The sequence below is a fragment of the Neolamprologus multifasciatus genome, unplaced genomic scaffold, assembly GCF_963576455.1.
Source record: "Neolamprologus multifasciatus unplaced genomic scaffold, fNeoMul1.2 chr03_unloc_2, whole genome shotgun sequence".
In the NCBI taxonomy this organism is placed as follows: domain Eukaryota; kingdom Metazoa; phylum Chordata; class Actinopteri; order Cichliformes; family Cichlidae; genus Neolamprologus; species Neolamprologus multifasciatus.
This window is the reverse complement of record NW_028181972.1, coordinates 251,763-265,552: the sequence shown is the minus strand read 5'-3', so window position 1 is coordinate 265,552 and position 13,790 is coordinate 251,763. Positions and strand designations below refer to the sequence as shown.

At 39.8% G+C, this 13,790-nt stretch overlaps 2 protein-coding genes and 1 long non-coding RNA gene across 3 annotated transcripts in view; 1 reads left to right on the top strand and 2 right to left on the bottom strand.

The window, feature by feature from the left end:
- LOC146490472 (uncharacterized) overlaps positions 1 to 13,790 on the top strand; it is a 191,222-nt gene that overhangs the window by 32,144 nt on the left and 145,288 nt on the right. The gene's annotated exons all lie outside the window — the stretch shown is intronic.
- The window catches only part of LOC146490479 (protein NLRC3-like), a 124,431-nt gene that overhangs the window by 95,326 nt on the left and 15,315 nt on the right, over positions 1 to 13,790 (bottom strand). The gene's annotated exons all lie outside the window — the stretch shown is intronic.
- The window catches only part of LOC146490481 (NACHT, LRR and PYD domains-containing protein 12-like), a 32,176-nt gene that overhangs the window by 13,496 nt on the left and 4,890 nt on the right, over positions 1 to 13,790 (bottom strand). The window contains exons 4-5 of the mRNA XM_085153208.1: positions 10,017 to 10,193; positions 4,775 to 4,948 (exon numbers count right to left, since the gene is read on the bottom strand). Coding sequence (XP_085009334.1) covers positions 4,775 to 4,948; positions 10,017 to 10,193 — 351 coding nt within the window. The remainder of the gene's footprint in view (positions 1 to 4,774; positions 4,949 to 10,016; positions 10,194 to 13,790) is intronic.

Here is a 13,790-nt window from a genome sequence, read left to right as displayed (position 1 = left end):
TGGCAGAGCTTCTTAGCATTTACCGCCCCAGGAGATCTTTGAGGTCAGCAGACCTGATGCTTTTAGATGTTCCCAGGTACAGATTAAAGACTAGGGGAGAGAGGGCTTTTGCTGTAGCTGCACCCAGACTGTGGAACAGTTTACCTCCTCACATCAGATTCTCCACAAGCCTAGGAACTTTTAAAACTGCTCTTAAAACTCACCTCTTCTCATTGGCTTTTAGCAAGGTTTAACTTACTGTATTAACTTATTGTTTTATCAGTGAGGTGTTTTATGTACTTGTGTTTTATTGTATTTTATATTTGTATTTTATTGTACAGCACTTTGGTCAGCCTTGGTTGTTTTTAAATGGGCTTTATAAATAAACTTGACTTGACTTGACCCCGCCTACGTGGTCAAATTCAAGTCTACATTCAGAACAGACGTGGAGACACGCAAGCAAAATGCCAACATTGTATATGTGAAAACTGCTGCTGCACTGGAGCCAGATTCAAGGAGCTCAAGTGTTTACCCAGATCTTACTGAACTTACTGAAGGAACAGAGGGTTGTTGGAGGGAAACCTGTGGAAGCAACAACATCCGAGCCACCAGAGAAAAAGTTGGCCCTATTGGTGCTTCATCAGAGTGTGATTGTGAACAGGAGGAAGACTCAGCTGAGAACAGTGTGGTGGATACAGAGCAGAGCCCACCATCAGTACAGAGGGCTGTCCATTAGAGTGCTGCTCCAAACATGCAGCACATGTACTTGGCCACAGCTGCAACATCTGTATCTGTGAAAGCTTCTTCTCTGTTGGTGCTCATATTGTACAGAAGAAGAGAGTTTCTTTATCATCAGTCTCAGCAGCTGGCTCGGTGCAGAGGAGGAAGAAACTGTCAAGTCGTAGGAAGATAAATGTAGTTCATGTTGTCAACTCAACCTGGACTATTGAAAGAGTTTTTCTTTGTCTTGTTTCTGACTGAAATTCTCCAAAGGAAATCCAGCACAAACACACACTTCACACACTCCCTGCACAATAAATGAGCTGATGAGCGTTTGTGCTGCTCCCTGATAACAGAACAATAGTTCTGCTGCTTCCTGTTCTGAAAACACACATTTATAAATGTTCACTTGCTGTTGATCAAAGGTATGTTGGTGGCTCTGGATGCTGAGGGGAACTTTGTAAAAAAACTAGATCAAATGTTAACGTCCTGGCAGAGGCAAAGAACTTTGATTTGATATTTGATTAGATTCATGTTTCAGCTCAGATTGACAGAAATATTTGAACTGTGTGGGCATCAGAGAAATATTTTGCTGCTATTGTTGATAATCATCATCATTACCATTGCATTTAATAATTAATATTGATATTGCATTCAGATGTTTAAACATATTGGTACCCAATTAGCCTGTATTACAGGTGCAGTTATAACCACTTTAAACTGTTGAGTTAAATTAATAATCTTAAATGCTTTTGAATGCTTGTTATAATCTTAAATGTGTATGTGCTGATTCTGTTGGGTTATAAAAGAAGGCCCAACTCTGAGTATAGTCTGGGCCTAAAAGTCTTGACAGGAAACTGTAGGTTTGCAGAGCATGCTTTGCATCCAGGAAGTGAAACTAAGCAGTGAGTGACGTGGAGCTTAGAAGGTTAGTCTTACAGCAAAAATAGTAGCTGAGCAGAGGCCTGAGTGTATTCAATCTGCTGTGTTTAAGTTTGCTTGGTAACAGATGACTGAGAATAAGTCAGGAAGTATACTTCTAAAATGTCTTTGTTCCCTCTGTAAGGTTTTTTGTAGGTTTTTTTTTTTTCTCTGTAAGGCATTTTGGTTGTCATTTTGAGGAGCTGTTTGTATGATGCTATTTGAATAACCAGGTTATTCATTATTATCTTTTATACTTTTATATTCTTTTATTAAGCTTTTAGTAGTGGTTCTTGCTTAAAACATTTATTCAACATATTACATATATATTTTCAGTTAGGTTATTACACATAAGGATGAGCCTCTGTTCTGGTGAAAGGTCAGAAGTGCAACGGGTGAGATGAGAGAGCATTTAAGGTCGACACACACCCACACCCACACAGACAGTAGATAGACTCATTTGTAGGTGAAGGTTCAAATAATATTTTGTAAAAGCTTGCAACTGCAAAATTGTGTTTGCAAAAGAACAGTTTGTTGCAGAATGTGTGCCTGATGTTCCAGACGATAAGCGGGCAGGACGTGCGACAGGAAGACACCTGGGATGGAGACGAGGCGATGTTCTTTTCAAACTGTGTTAAAAGTAATTGTGGTTTTGATTTGACATATGCTTGTAATGTATCTGATGACGCATGAGGGGGCGTTATCAATTTCCCTGATGGTATAAAAACAACTGCTTGTGTATTGGTAGACAGAGATCGATGCTGTCTGCGTACAGTGATCATCTCTCCACGCGTGTTCATTAAAATCATCGTTTGACTCCACCCGGCCGGATCAGTGTTGTTATTTTGGAATTCCTCCCTTATCCCTCCTCAATATTTGAACCCTAACAACTGCTACTGTGTTAAAGGGAACACTGCTGTTAGAAAGCACCTGATTTGTTTCTGCACACTGAATGTTGCACTTCTCATACTGCAGTACTATTAAAATACGTACACAATACACTACTTTTGAATTCATGATTGAATGTTGCTGTAACAATGCCATTAAGTGTTCATGGTTTCCCAGTACTACAAATGATTGCACAAGTGTGACTGATCCACTTTCTAATGTGTGTGTAGCCCACACTGTGTGTCACTGTGTCACAGGTGAGTCTGTGTATCCAGGTTCTATGAGGAGAACAGGATATAGTGACTGAGTCCAGCAGCTTAAAGTCTGACTCCATCCTCCATTTAAATAACTCACACCAACAACTGAATAGCTTTGCCTTTGTGTAGCTGACACTTCATTTTAATGTCCTTCTATTCTGGTTCATCTGGTTTCAGTTTCTATAAGCACACAGGTTTCATCAGGGACTCTATGACCTCAGTAATCTTTGCTGGGCCTTAATGCTCTGAACAAAGCTGCACATCACAAGACTAAATAGAAATGAATCAGTCTTTCATTTCTCACTGCTGTTTGACTTTAGCTCTCATTGTACCACCATAACCCATGGAAAGAATTACTGTCCATCCAGGCTCCTGAACATGAAGCTGATGAAGGTGGAGTATTGTAAGGGCTGATGGAGATGATGATGAGGAATCCAGGAGCAGTGGGTGGATGGCAGCATCAGCATGAAGGATCAGTGTGAGAACACATCATCATCCACAAAGAAAACCAGTCTAAGTGTCTGACGCTCTTGTTAGAAAGACACAGTCCCAGCAGTTAGCTTGTCTGCTAGTTAGCTGAGAGCTAACTCACTTGTACATTGAATACCAAACCGTGTAAACCAGGGGTGTCAAACATATGGCCCGTGGGCCAAATCCAGCCCTTGAGATAATTTCATGTGTCAAATATTGATGAATTTTCAGGCTTGCTGATAATCAATGTGAGCACGGCTGAGATTTTATTCTGATGAGCAAACCATGTTGCCAAACACTTTAAGAGACAGACTGGGATCATACCATTAAGTGAAAGAAGACGGAAATGTCCCATAGACAGCAAGTGCAGTGGTATAGACCAGGTACACAGAGAAATGGGAGCTGTATTGAAATGTAAGCGTGTGAGGAAAAAGTGAAAAGGCAAAATGAGCAGCATCTTGCTGCATTTCAGTGATATTGGAGACCACAAAGCTGAGTGCAGAATTTATATAGGAGATATACAGGAGACGCTGAGGGTAGAACTGATAAAATTAGGAGCTGGCTAAAGTGATACCCATTTCTATTTCCACCCATTTTCCATTGTGGAGGACAAAAGGTTTCAAACTCGTCCAGGTCTTAAACCTCACGTGTGTTCTTCCTAATAGCAGTAAATGGATAAAAAAAAAGGCTTTTATGAAAACACTGAATAAAAATTGCTGCCTTTAAAAAGACTAAATGTACAGTCCAGTATTGAATACTACATAAAATAAACTATATAAAGTGTGTCTGAATGGCAGAGATGCAGAAATGTGTGCATATAGCACAGAGCCACGGCTCAGTGTCTGAATGAGTCTCACAGACCTGAATGTGCTGTTGAAGCCATTTATAATTATAATGTAATTCTGTACTCGCTTGATCTGCTCCTTACCACAAGCGACCAGACGTAGAAGGTTTTGGACTTTTAACTATATTTTCTTAAGTTTTACAACTTTTCTTACTGTTAAAAACCTTGTTATGGCCATTCATGCTATACAAAGTAATTAGGCATGTGTGGTATCTACAGAAATGTCAGAATCTCAGCTAAAAGGTCACAAAACCATCTCAACAACCACCAAACAGCTAAAACAGCAGGTGAACGGATTACACAAAAAAGATGTAAACACAAATCCCCCTGATCATCTGTTTTTTTAAACATGAAATGTAGTTTTGGACGTTCATTTACTGCTGGTTCAGTGAATTTTGGTTGGACAGTGATGAAACCTGCAGTCTCAGAATCTGTGAGAAGTCTGCTTTCAGCACGCAACAGCATTGTTGTGTTGTGTGCTGTGGATTCACCTCTGCAAATTCATCACTGTTTTACCATCATGTTTCTACTTAGACAATAACAAAGGAAGCAGTTCCCAGAAACTACTTCCTGTCTTGTTAACATAAGAGTATGGTGCCCTTGAAAACACCTCCACTTCTCCTCTTATTAGAGGACTGCCTTATTATTAATCCGCTAATTCTGTCAGTTGATGAAATAAAATGCTTGATCTCACCTGAGAGTTTCCAGTGTACAGTGTGGACTCTTCAGTCCTTCAGAAAGAAGCTTCACGCCTGAATCCTTCAGGTTAATGTTACTCAGGTCCAGCTGTCTCAGATTAGAGGTCTGAGAGCTGAGACCTGAGGACAGAGCTTCACAGCTTCTCTCTGACAGGTCACAGTGACTCAGTCTGAAAAATAATAATAATAATAATATTTAATCTTGTTTTGTCAGGAAACTGAGCACTTATGTTAAGTTACACCCAGAAATATTTCAGAAATGTGGACAATTTGTGCTCCAATGTATTCAGTATTGAACAACATCTGTACTGATGATCACTTAATAGTTTTGATATTTTATTTGAGTTGTTCCACCTGATCTGTGTTAACTAGAATAAACATTTAAAAACTAAAGCTATGATCACATATTTACTTACAGAGCTTTGTTGGAGGGTTTGACCACTGGCAGCAGCCTCAGAAGAGCCTTTTTAAAGGCTCATGTTAACACTTAGATCATTTATTTCTACTTACATTTCTTTCTGGGAAAAATGGGGATTACTTTAAAAACAGGAAGTATTTTCCCCAAAAATCAGCCCTGGATTAGTAAATCACCTACACATCTTCTCAGGCAGAAGAAGCTGTCTTGTTATGAGGGAGAGAAGAAAAGCAGCTAAAATCAGGTCTAAAAGTAAAGCAGAGCACAAGTTGAATAAAGGACACTCAAGGCTGGCTTGGAAAGGAATGAAGTCCATGGTGGGGATGCAGAGCAAGGACCAAAGATGAATGTGATGCTGAATCAGCTGAAGACTTGGACTCATTTAATTCCATCTTTGATACCATTGATTTCAATGAAGAGCTTTGTGATTGTAGCAAAGGGCTGGTGGCTCTGAGAGTGACACTGATGAGGTGTCTGTGAAGGTTCGCAGTCATCTAAAGAGCTTAGAAAAAAAGGCATCTGGACTTCTTTAAGTTTCTTGAAGACATTTCACCTCTCACCTCTCATCCAAGAAGCTTCTTTATTTCTAGGGTCAAATGATGGAGAGTCCCAGATTGGCCTGTGTACAAACAGACTTGAGCCATATGAGAGTGAGTGTGAGTGAATGAGAGCACACACAGGACACTCTGATCTCTGAATGTGTGTGACTCAGTGAAAAAGAGGATTGTACTGGATATACTGTGACTGACAAACAGAGTTTAAAGAGAAAGGTGTTTGGATTAAAATGGATTATGCTAAAGTGAACGTGCTAATGAAATCTGAACTGACTGAAATGTGAAGTGAAGATAATTCAGATGGAAAAGAGAGAGAGGGGTGATAATAAGGTGGGGCTGAACATCAGTGAAGGGCATGTAAACACCTGATTGGTTGACCAGATATCAGATCGACAGTTTCACAGTTTTCCCTGTGGATTATAACTTTAAGAAGATGTGACATTTATCAAGGAATCCTGCTCTCCGGATTATTTCCATGAACACCGAGCTGGAACACATCTACAGTGCTTGAAGTGCCCATCTCACCACCAACCTCTCTGTGCACATTCACTTTTCAACCCTTTGTGAGACAATAAAGATGTAAATCTGAGTATTATTCTATGTTAGTGCAAACAGCTCTAATAGGTTGGTTTAGTCTTTCCAATTCATAACTTCCCTTGGAGTCTGCGGTCCAGGCTCCTAAAATCATCCTAGTTTAACAAGCACTACAATCTAGAGGAGAGCTGCACGAACAGGTGTGACTGATAAGATCTGACCTGCAAGGATACTCATGTTTATGTATATCAGGACAAGCAGGGAAGACCTGGACATCAACTCTGTCAGGCTGCCTGAGTCCTCTCACCCACATCAGCTCAGAACTCTGCATTATCTACTGAGTCAGACTCAGAGGATCAGGGATCAGAAGTTCTACAAAGAGTAGAACCAGACTTCCTGTATAGATATGTGTGGGCCTACTGATCCACAGTGTCACACTTTCACATCATATTCATCTCAGCAAAACTAAAACATATGACTGACCTCAGAGTTTCAAATCGACATCGTGGATTCTCCAGAAGAACACACAGCTGCTTCACTCCTGAATCCTGCAGCTTGTTGCAGTCTATGCTCAGGTCCAGCACTCTGGGATACGAGGGGTTGGACTTCAGAGCTGCTGCCAGATAATCACAGCTGATCTCTGACAAACCACAGCAGTCCAATCTGTATAAAGAATGAAAGATGTAAGTTTATTAGACAAAGTGTGAGCTTGAAATAATTCAGTGTTTCATCATCTGTTCAGAGCTGAAGAAGGTTCAGAATGTAGAAGTTTAGAAAATGGAAACCTCAAATAGCTGAAGCCAACAGGAAGCAGCTTCAAACAAACACAACAAGAGAAAAATCTCTGAATGCTTCACATTAAGTTGTACATTTATCATAAAAACAGGAAAAAGACTTGAAAAAGTTGTGTTTTTCCTTCCAGGAACCACAAGGCTTCACTTTTAAAGGTGAAGTTTGAAAGAAATGGACATATTTGAAGTCCAACACATTTTTCCAGTCACATTATTGAAGCAGACAAACTACAAGCTCATTTGCATTCCAACAAGTCATCTTCTGACCTGGACTAACAACACTGGCCTCTATGTGCAGATCGCTGTGAGACCAGTGCTCAGGGACCGTCTACAAAGTGCAACACTGAAAGAACATCACACACTCATTTGCTTCCAGCACTTTCACACAAACATCTACTGTCATTATTGTAACCAAACTCTGTGGATCCTTTATTGCAAATTAAAATGGGATTAAAATGGTCAGAAAAAAGAGGGTTATGAGGAAATATGATAAAATGTTGTGTATTAGCAGGAAGTTATTGAATAATTTTCCTCAGAAACCAAAAAAAATGATTGACAAACATGTTTTTACAAACTCAGTGTTGGACTTGGATCAGCAGGATAAGCTGGTGTTTAAAGGCATTTGAATCTCGCTGTAAGAGAGTCCAGTTATTACCCAAATATTAATGGATAATGTTCTTTCAGTGTTGCACTTTGTAGACGCTCCCTGAGCCTCACAGCCAGCTGCACATGGACCAGCTGACATTACCCAGCATTAGAGGCGCGTGTAAAAAAAATGGATTTTCCTATTTAAATGGTTTTAATTTGAATAAAGCGATGTTGATTCATTCAATCCTCAATCGATTTTAAACCCTTTAAAACCGGTCAGAGCGGGCACGCTCCGTTTTGCATAACTATTTTTAAATCCTGGTATCACTGAAACCACGTGAGCTAGCGCAATAATTTTTTTTGCATATGAAACCGGAGGAGTTGTACTTACATCTTATGCCATCAACTTGTTCTAGGTCACAGTTTCCTTCCACATAAAGCTTTGCAAAAACTGCATAAAAAGCACTTGCAGCAACAAAAACATAATATTCCAGAAACATGCTTTGCCTATCCGATCAACTGTTCATAACACTTCCTACGTCCATCAGCACGAACTATCGCATGTCCGCCATGACCTGCCCGAAACCGGAAGTGACGTCATTTTGCGGAAATGTAGTTTTTTACCATCAAGGCCTCATGAGCTTATACTGGTGTTTTTAAAAGTTATGTTTGACTTTATGACTTTCTGTGTCGTTTCTGGGATGCTTAGGACTAATATTACACTGCTGGAAATAGTTTATTTTGATGCATATGTTGCTTTTTTGCAAATTTGCACTATAATAATTATTTTCGTTTTTCCTGCTTTGTAAAAAAATGGGTGTATTTCAAAAATAAAACTATGAAGACACTCAAAATCAATTTCCTGTGGTGGGAAACTATTTTGTGAAACATTTTTGTATTTACAGTTTTGAGGGATAAGCCTCTTAAATTTCTCTAACTAGAAAAATATGTTAAAAAACAAAAACAATTTTAATTTTTTTTGTAGTTTATTGCACTTCTTTTCAATTTATGTAATTGCTATGCACTTAATGCATGCATATTATTAAAATTTAGGCTGTAATGGTTGTATTACTGTATAGCAACTTGAAATGCTCCAAAAAATGGCACTACAGCATGTAAAAATATAATATAAGCTCGGGCGGACTTGGTTCTATGGTAGGTCTTAAAGGGTTAATATAAATGTATTTTGCCAGAATCTCAGGTTAAAGCTCCCAAAAGTATTTCAACAACAACCAAACAGATAAAACAGTAAATGAGAGCAGCTAAACACACAAAGATGGGAACACAGAGCGTGGATCGTTCACTCGTCGGCACGTACACGGACACGCCATCGGGGCTGAAAGTGGACAGCTCACAGATCTTGAAGCTGCAGGTTTCCTCTGTCTCCAACCAAAACTGACTGAACCAGCAGCAAAAGAAGATCCAAACTACGCTTTACGTTTGATGAACATCATCATGAATTCTCTCTGACTTTGACGTTTACTTCCTGCACAGCTCTCTCTCTCTCTAAGTGTACTTCAAGAACAGTTTACCTTCAAAAATCTGTTTTCTGCATTATTCACTGCTTATTACGCACCAGTCTGTTGTTGTGTTCACTGCTGTCGGCCTCCGAAAACAAAGCCTCATTTTTGCTGTTCAATACTGAAGAAATTTAAACCTTTTAAAATGATGACAGATTACAAACTCTCAGCTGTGTCTGTAATCAAATCTCTGTAACTTTGCTTCACATCAGCAGCATCAGGTCATGTTCACATGTTGATTCATAGTTTGCTTCAGTTTTTGATCGACTGCAGAAGATTTTGAAGGTTATCTGCTATAAAAAGCCAGAACAGGAAAATCTGCTTCATGTGTTTCTGTTTGATCCTCAGTGACTTTGACACAAAGGCCTCTTCTGTGATGATCACACCTCTGATCAAGTCTCACAGTGTCAGCTTTGTTTTTATACATATGGACATGTGCTGATAAATGATCAGAATTATAATATTTCCCACTGTCTGCTGTGTGCCGTGACCTTTGACCTGCTAAAGACAGTCAGCTGTGGATTATTCATTGTTGTGTCTGATACTTAGAACTGTGAGGAAGAAAACTACACAGTTAATCAGGGTCCCCTCTCTCTGAATCAGGAAAGGTGGGCAGGCCGCGTGTGGGCCGCGGGCCATACGTTGAGTATCACTGTTTGAAATGTGAACATTGTTCTGCTGCAGTCAATGGACTAAACCAGAGAAGAAGAAAACAGACTTTACCATGAAGATCCTCAGTGTGCATCAGTATAATATCAGCCTGATGTCTGCAGTTTAGTGTCAGCACAACTTTTACAACATATTCATCTCAGCACAACTAAAACATGCTGACTGACCTCAGAGTTTCAAGTCCACATCCTGGACTCTCCAGGAAATCACACAGATGCTTCACTCCTGGATCCTGCAGCTTGTTGTTGTTACTCAGGTCCAGCTCTCTCAGATGGGAGGGGTTGGACTTCAGTGCTGCTGCCAGATAATCACAGCTGATCTCTGACAAATCACAGTCGCTCAATCTGTATAAAGAATGAAAGATGTAAGTTTATTAGACAAAGTGCTTGAAATCATTCAGTGTTTCATCATCTGTTCAGAGCTGAAGAAGGTTCAGAATGTAGAAGTTTAGAAATTGGAAACTCCAAACAGCTGAAGCCAACAGGAAGCAGCTTCAAACAAACACAACAAGAGAAAAAACTCTCAATGTTTCACATTAAAGTCGTACATTTATCATAAAAACAGGACAAAGACTTGAAAAAGTCGTGTTTTTCCTACCAGGAACCACAAGGCTTCACTTTTAAAGGTGAAGTGTGAAAGAAATGGACATATTTGAAGTCCAACACCTCTTTCCAGTCACATTATTAAAGCAGACAAACTACAAGCTCATTTTCATTCCAACAAGTCATCTTCTGACCTGGACTAACAACACTGGTCTCTATGTGCAGCTGGCTGTGAGACCAGTGCTCAGGGAGCGTCTACAAAGTGCAACACTGAAAGAACATCACACACTAATTTGCTTCCTTCACTTTCACTCAAACATCTTCTGTCATTATTGTCACCAAACTCTATTGCAAATTCAAATGGCAGGGTTCGCAAAATTTCAAAATCCCTGGTAGCCCTTTGGGCAGGGACTCTTCAGTTTTTGCTAGCCCAAAAAAAATTTAAGTAGCCCGAATAAAAAAGAGCAATTTTTTTGATTGATGTTTTGTTTCCTGTTTTGCTTCCTTTACAATATTATACATTACAGTACAATATTGTAAAGGTAAAAAAACATTAATCAAAAAATAGTTGAAAAACAAATTACAACATTGTATAAAAATTACAATCATCAACTCAAATACTTGGTTCTTATTAAACAGAAATTTCTATTAACTTGCAAGAACTGTGTAGAACATGAATCAGTCTGTGTCAGATCGTGAATTTGAAATTTCCACTGAAGTCAAGGGAAAGAGGCAAGTGGAACCAAGATCTAGGCCATTTGCTTTTTGAAGTTTGCAAAAACTGCTAAATTGTGCCAGTGGTAGTTCACTCTTTGCAACATAGTACGCTGTTCTAAACAGATTTTTCAGGTTTATTTTTAGTATGTTATTTGCAATTGGTGTTTGTTCTGGGAAAGATATTGCAGACTGAGCAATAATGCATTTCTTGCATTTCTCATGGGTTCTAATTGGGGCCTTTCTTAAAATGACTGGTCACAGTAACAAAGGCGTTTGTCGACTCAGAAATCAAGGGAAAACCAACAACACACCCGGCTGAACATTATGTTATTTACACGGGTGCACATAAGTGGTCCACATGTGCGCATTGGCTGTCAAAATAAAAGACGCGCCCCAGATAAAAAGTTGCAACACGCGTTTGCGTTCATATGAAAGGCACTGTATTTGTCCGCTAGATTGGGATTTTCACGGCACATTCCGCACCACATCTCTGTGCGTTCATCATTTGTTTGAAGCCAGCTCACCTCCTGCAACCACTTTTCCGAGAATACGTGCTTTTTTTGTGGTTCGGACTCCTTCTGACATTTCTTTGGAGGGGGAGGAAAACCAAAGTAATTGATTAAAGGATCTTCTTCGACATCTTTAAGAGTTCTAAACAAATGTCTGTCCTCCTCCAGAAAATCGTATGTATGCAAACACGCGTTGCAACTTCTTATCTTGTGCGCGTTTTTTATTTTGACAGCGAATGCGCACCTGCGGACCACTTATATGCAGCCCTGGTTATTTAGCTCGTCATATTGCAGCCACAGAAATTCTTTTGTCCATGAAACCATAAAGCTGCACTTTCTTTTTGCCTTATAGTCTGATTTGTCATAACTTTTCCGTTTTGTGGTAAGCTTTTGTTTGGCATTCACTTCTTCAAGCTGACCTGTCATATTTGGCTCAGCAGAACTAAAATATATATCCTGCTGCTTTTATACACGCACTCACATAACGCTCAGCGATTCTCCGTGCGATCAACCTCTCACATGTTTAAGCTTGCTGCGGGAGATTTCACTTATCATGTTTGCATAGTAAGCTAACGATTGATAAGACGATGTCAGAGGAATTGGTGCGTAAATCATCGTCACTCACCAATCAGTAGTGTCGCTCTCTATACACAGTTCGCGCGATTGCAAAGTGAAAGCAAAAAACAAGCGCAAATTCAAATGCGATTTCAATATATCACATATTGACAGTGGCTCACCGATGCCAATTACATAATTACCCAGCTACATTTCTGAAAGAATGCAAAAGCATTGACATATATTTTTCATTTCTACGATAGCCCGACGGGCAGGGCAGAGATCGATTTTGGTAGCCCGACTGGAAAAATCGCTAGACCTGGGACGTCGGGCTAGCGATTTTGCGAACCCTGAATGGGATCAAATGGTCAGACAAAAGATGGTTATGAGGAAATATGATGAAATGTTGTGAATTAGCAGCAAGTTATTGAATCATTTTCCTCAGAAACCAAACAAAATGTTTTTACAAACTCAGTGTTGGACTTGGATCAGCAGGATAAGCTGATGTTTAAAGGCATTTGAGTCTCGCTGTATGAGAGTCCAGTTATTACTCAATATTCATGGATGATGTTCTTTCAGTGTTGGACTTTGTAGACGCTCTCTGAGCCTCACAGGCAGCTGCACATGGACCAGCTGACATTACCCAGCATTAGAGGCGGGTGTCAAAAAATGGATTTTCCTTTTTAAATGGTTTTAATTTAAATAAAGCAATGTTGATTCATTCAATCCTGAATCGATTTTTAATATAAATTTATTTTGCGTGGATCGTTCACTCGACGGCACATACACGGACACGCCATCGGGGCTGAAAGTGGACAGCTCACAGATCTTGAAGCTGCAGGTTTCATCTGTCTCCAACCAAAACTGACTGAACCAGCAGCAAAAGAAGATCCAAACTACGCTTTACGTTTGATGAACATCGTCATGAATTCTCTCTGACTTTGACGTTTACTTCCTGCAAAGCTCTCTCTCTCTCAGTGTACTTCAGAACCTTCAAAAACCTGTTTTCTGCATTATTCACTGCTTATTACACACCAGTCTGCTGTTGTGTTCACTGCTGTCGGCCTCCGAAAACAAAGCCTCATTTTTGCTGTTCAATACTGAAGAAATTTAAACCTTTTAAAATGATGACAGATTACAAACTCTCAGCTGTGTCTGTAATCAAATCTCTGTAACTTTGCTTCACATCAGCAGCATCAGGTCATGTTCACATGTTGATTCATGGTTTGCTTCAGTTTTTGATCGGCTGCAGAAGATTTTGAAGGTTATCTGCTATAAAAAGCCAGAACAGGAAAATCTGCTTCATGTGTTTCTGTTTGATCCTCAGTGACTTTGACACAATTGCTTCTGCTGTGATGATCACACCTCTGATCAAGTCTCACAGTGTCAGCTTTGTTTTTATACATATGGACATGTGCTGATAAATGATCAGAATTATAATATTTCCCACTGTTTGCTGTGTGCCGTGACCTTTGACCTGCTAAAGACAGTCAGCTGTGGATTATTCATTGTTGTGTCTGATACTTAGAACTGTGAGGAAGAAGCTACACAGTTAATCAGGGTCCCCTCTCTCTGAATCAGGAAAGGTGGGCAGGCCGCGTGTGGGCCGCGGGCCATA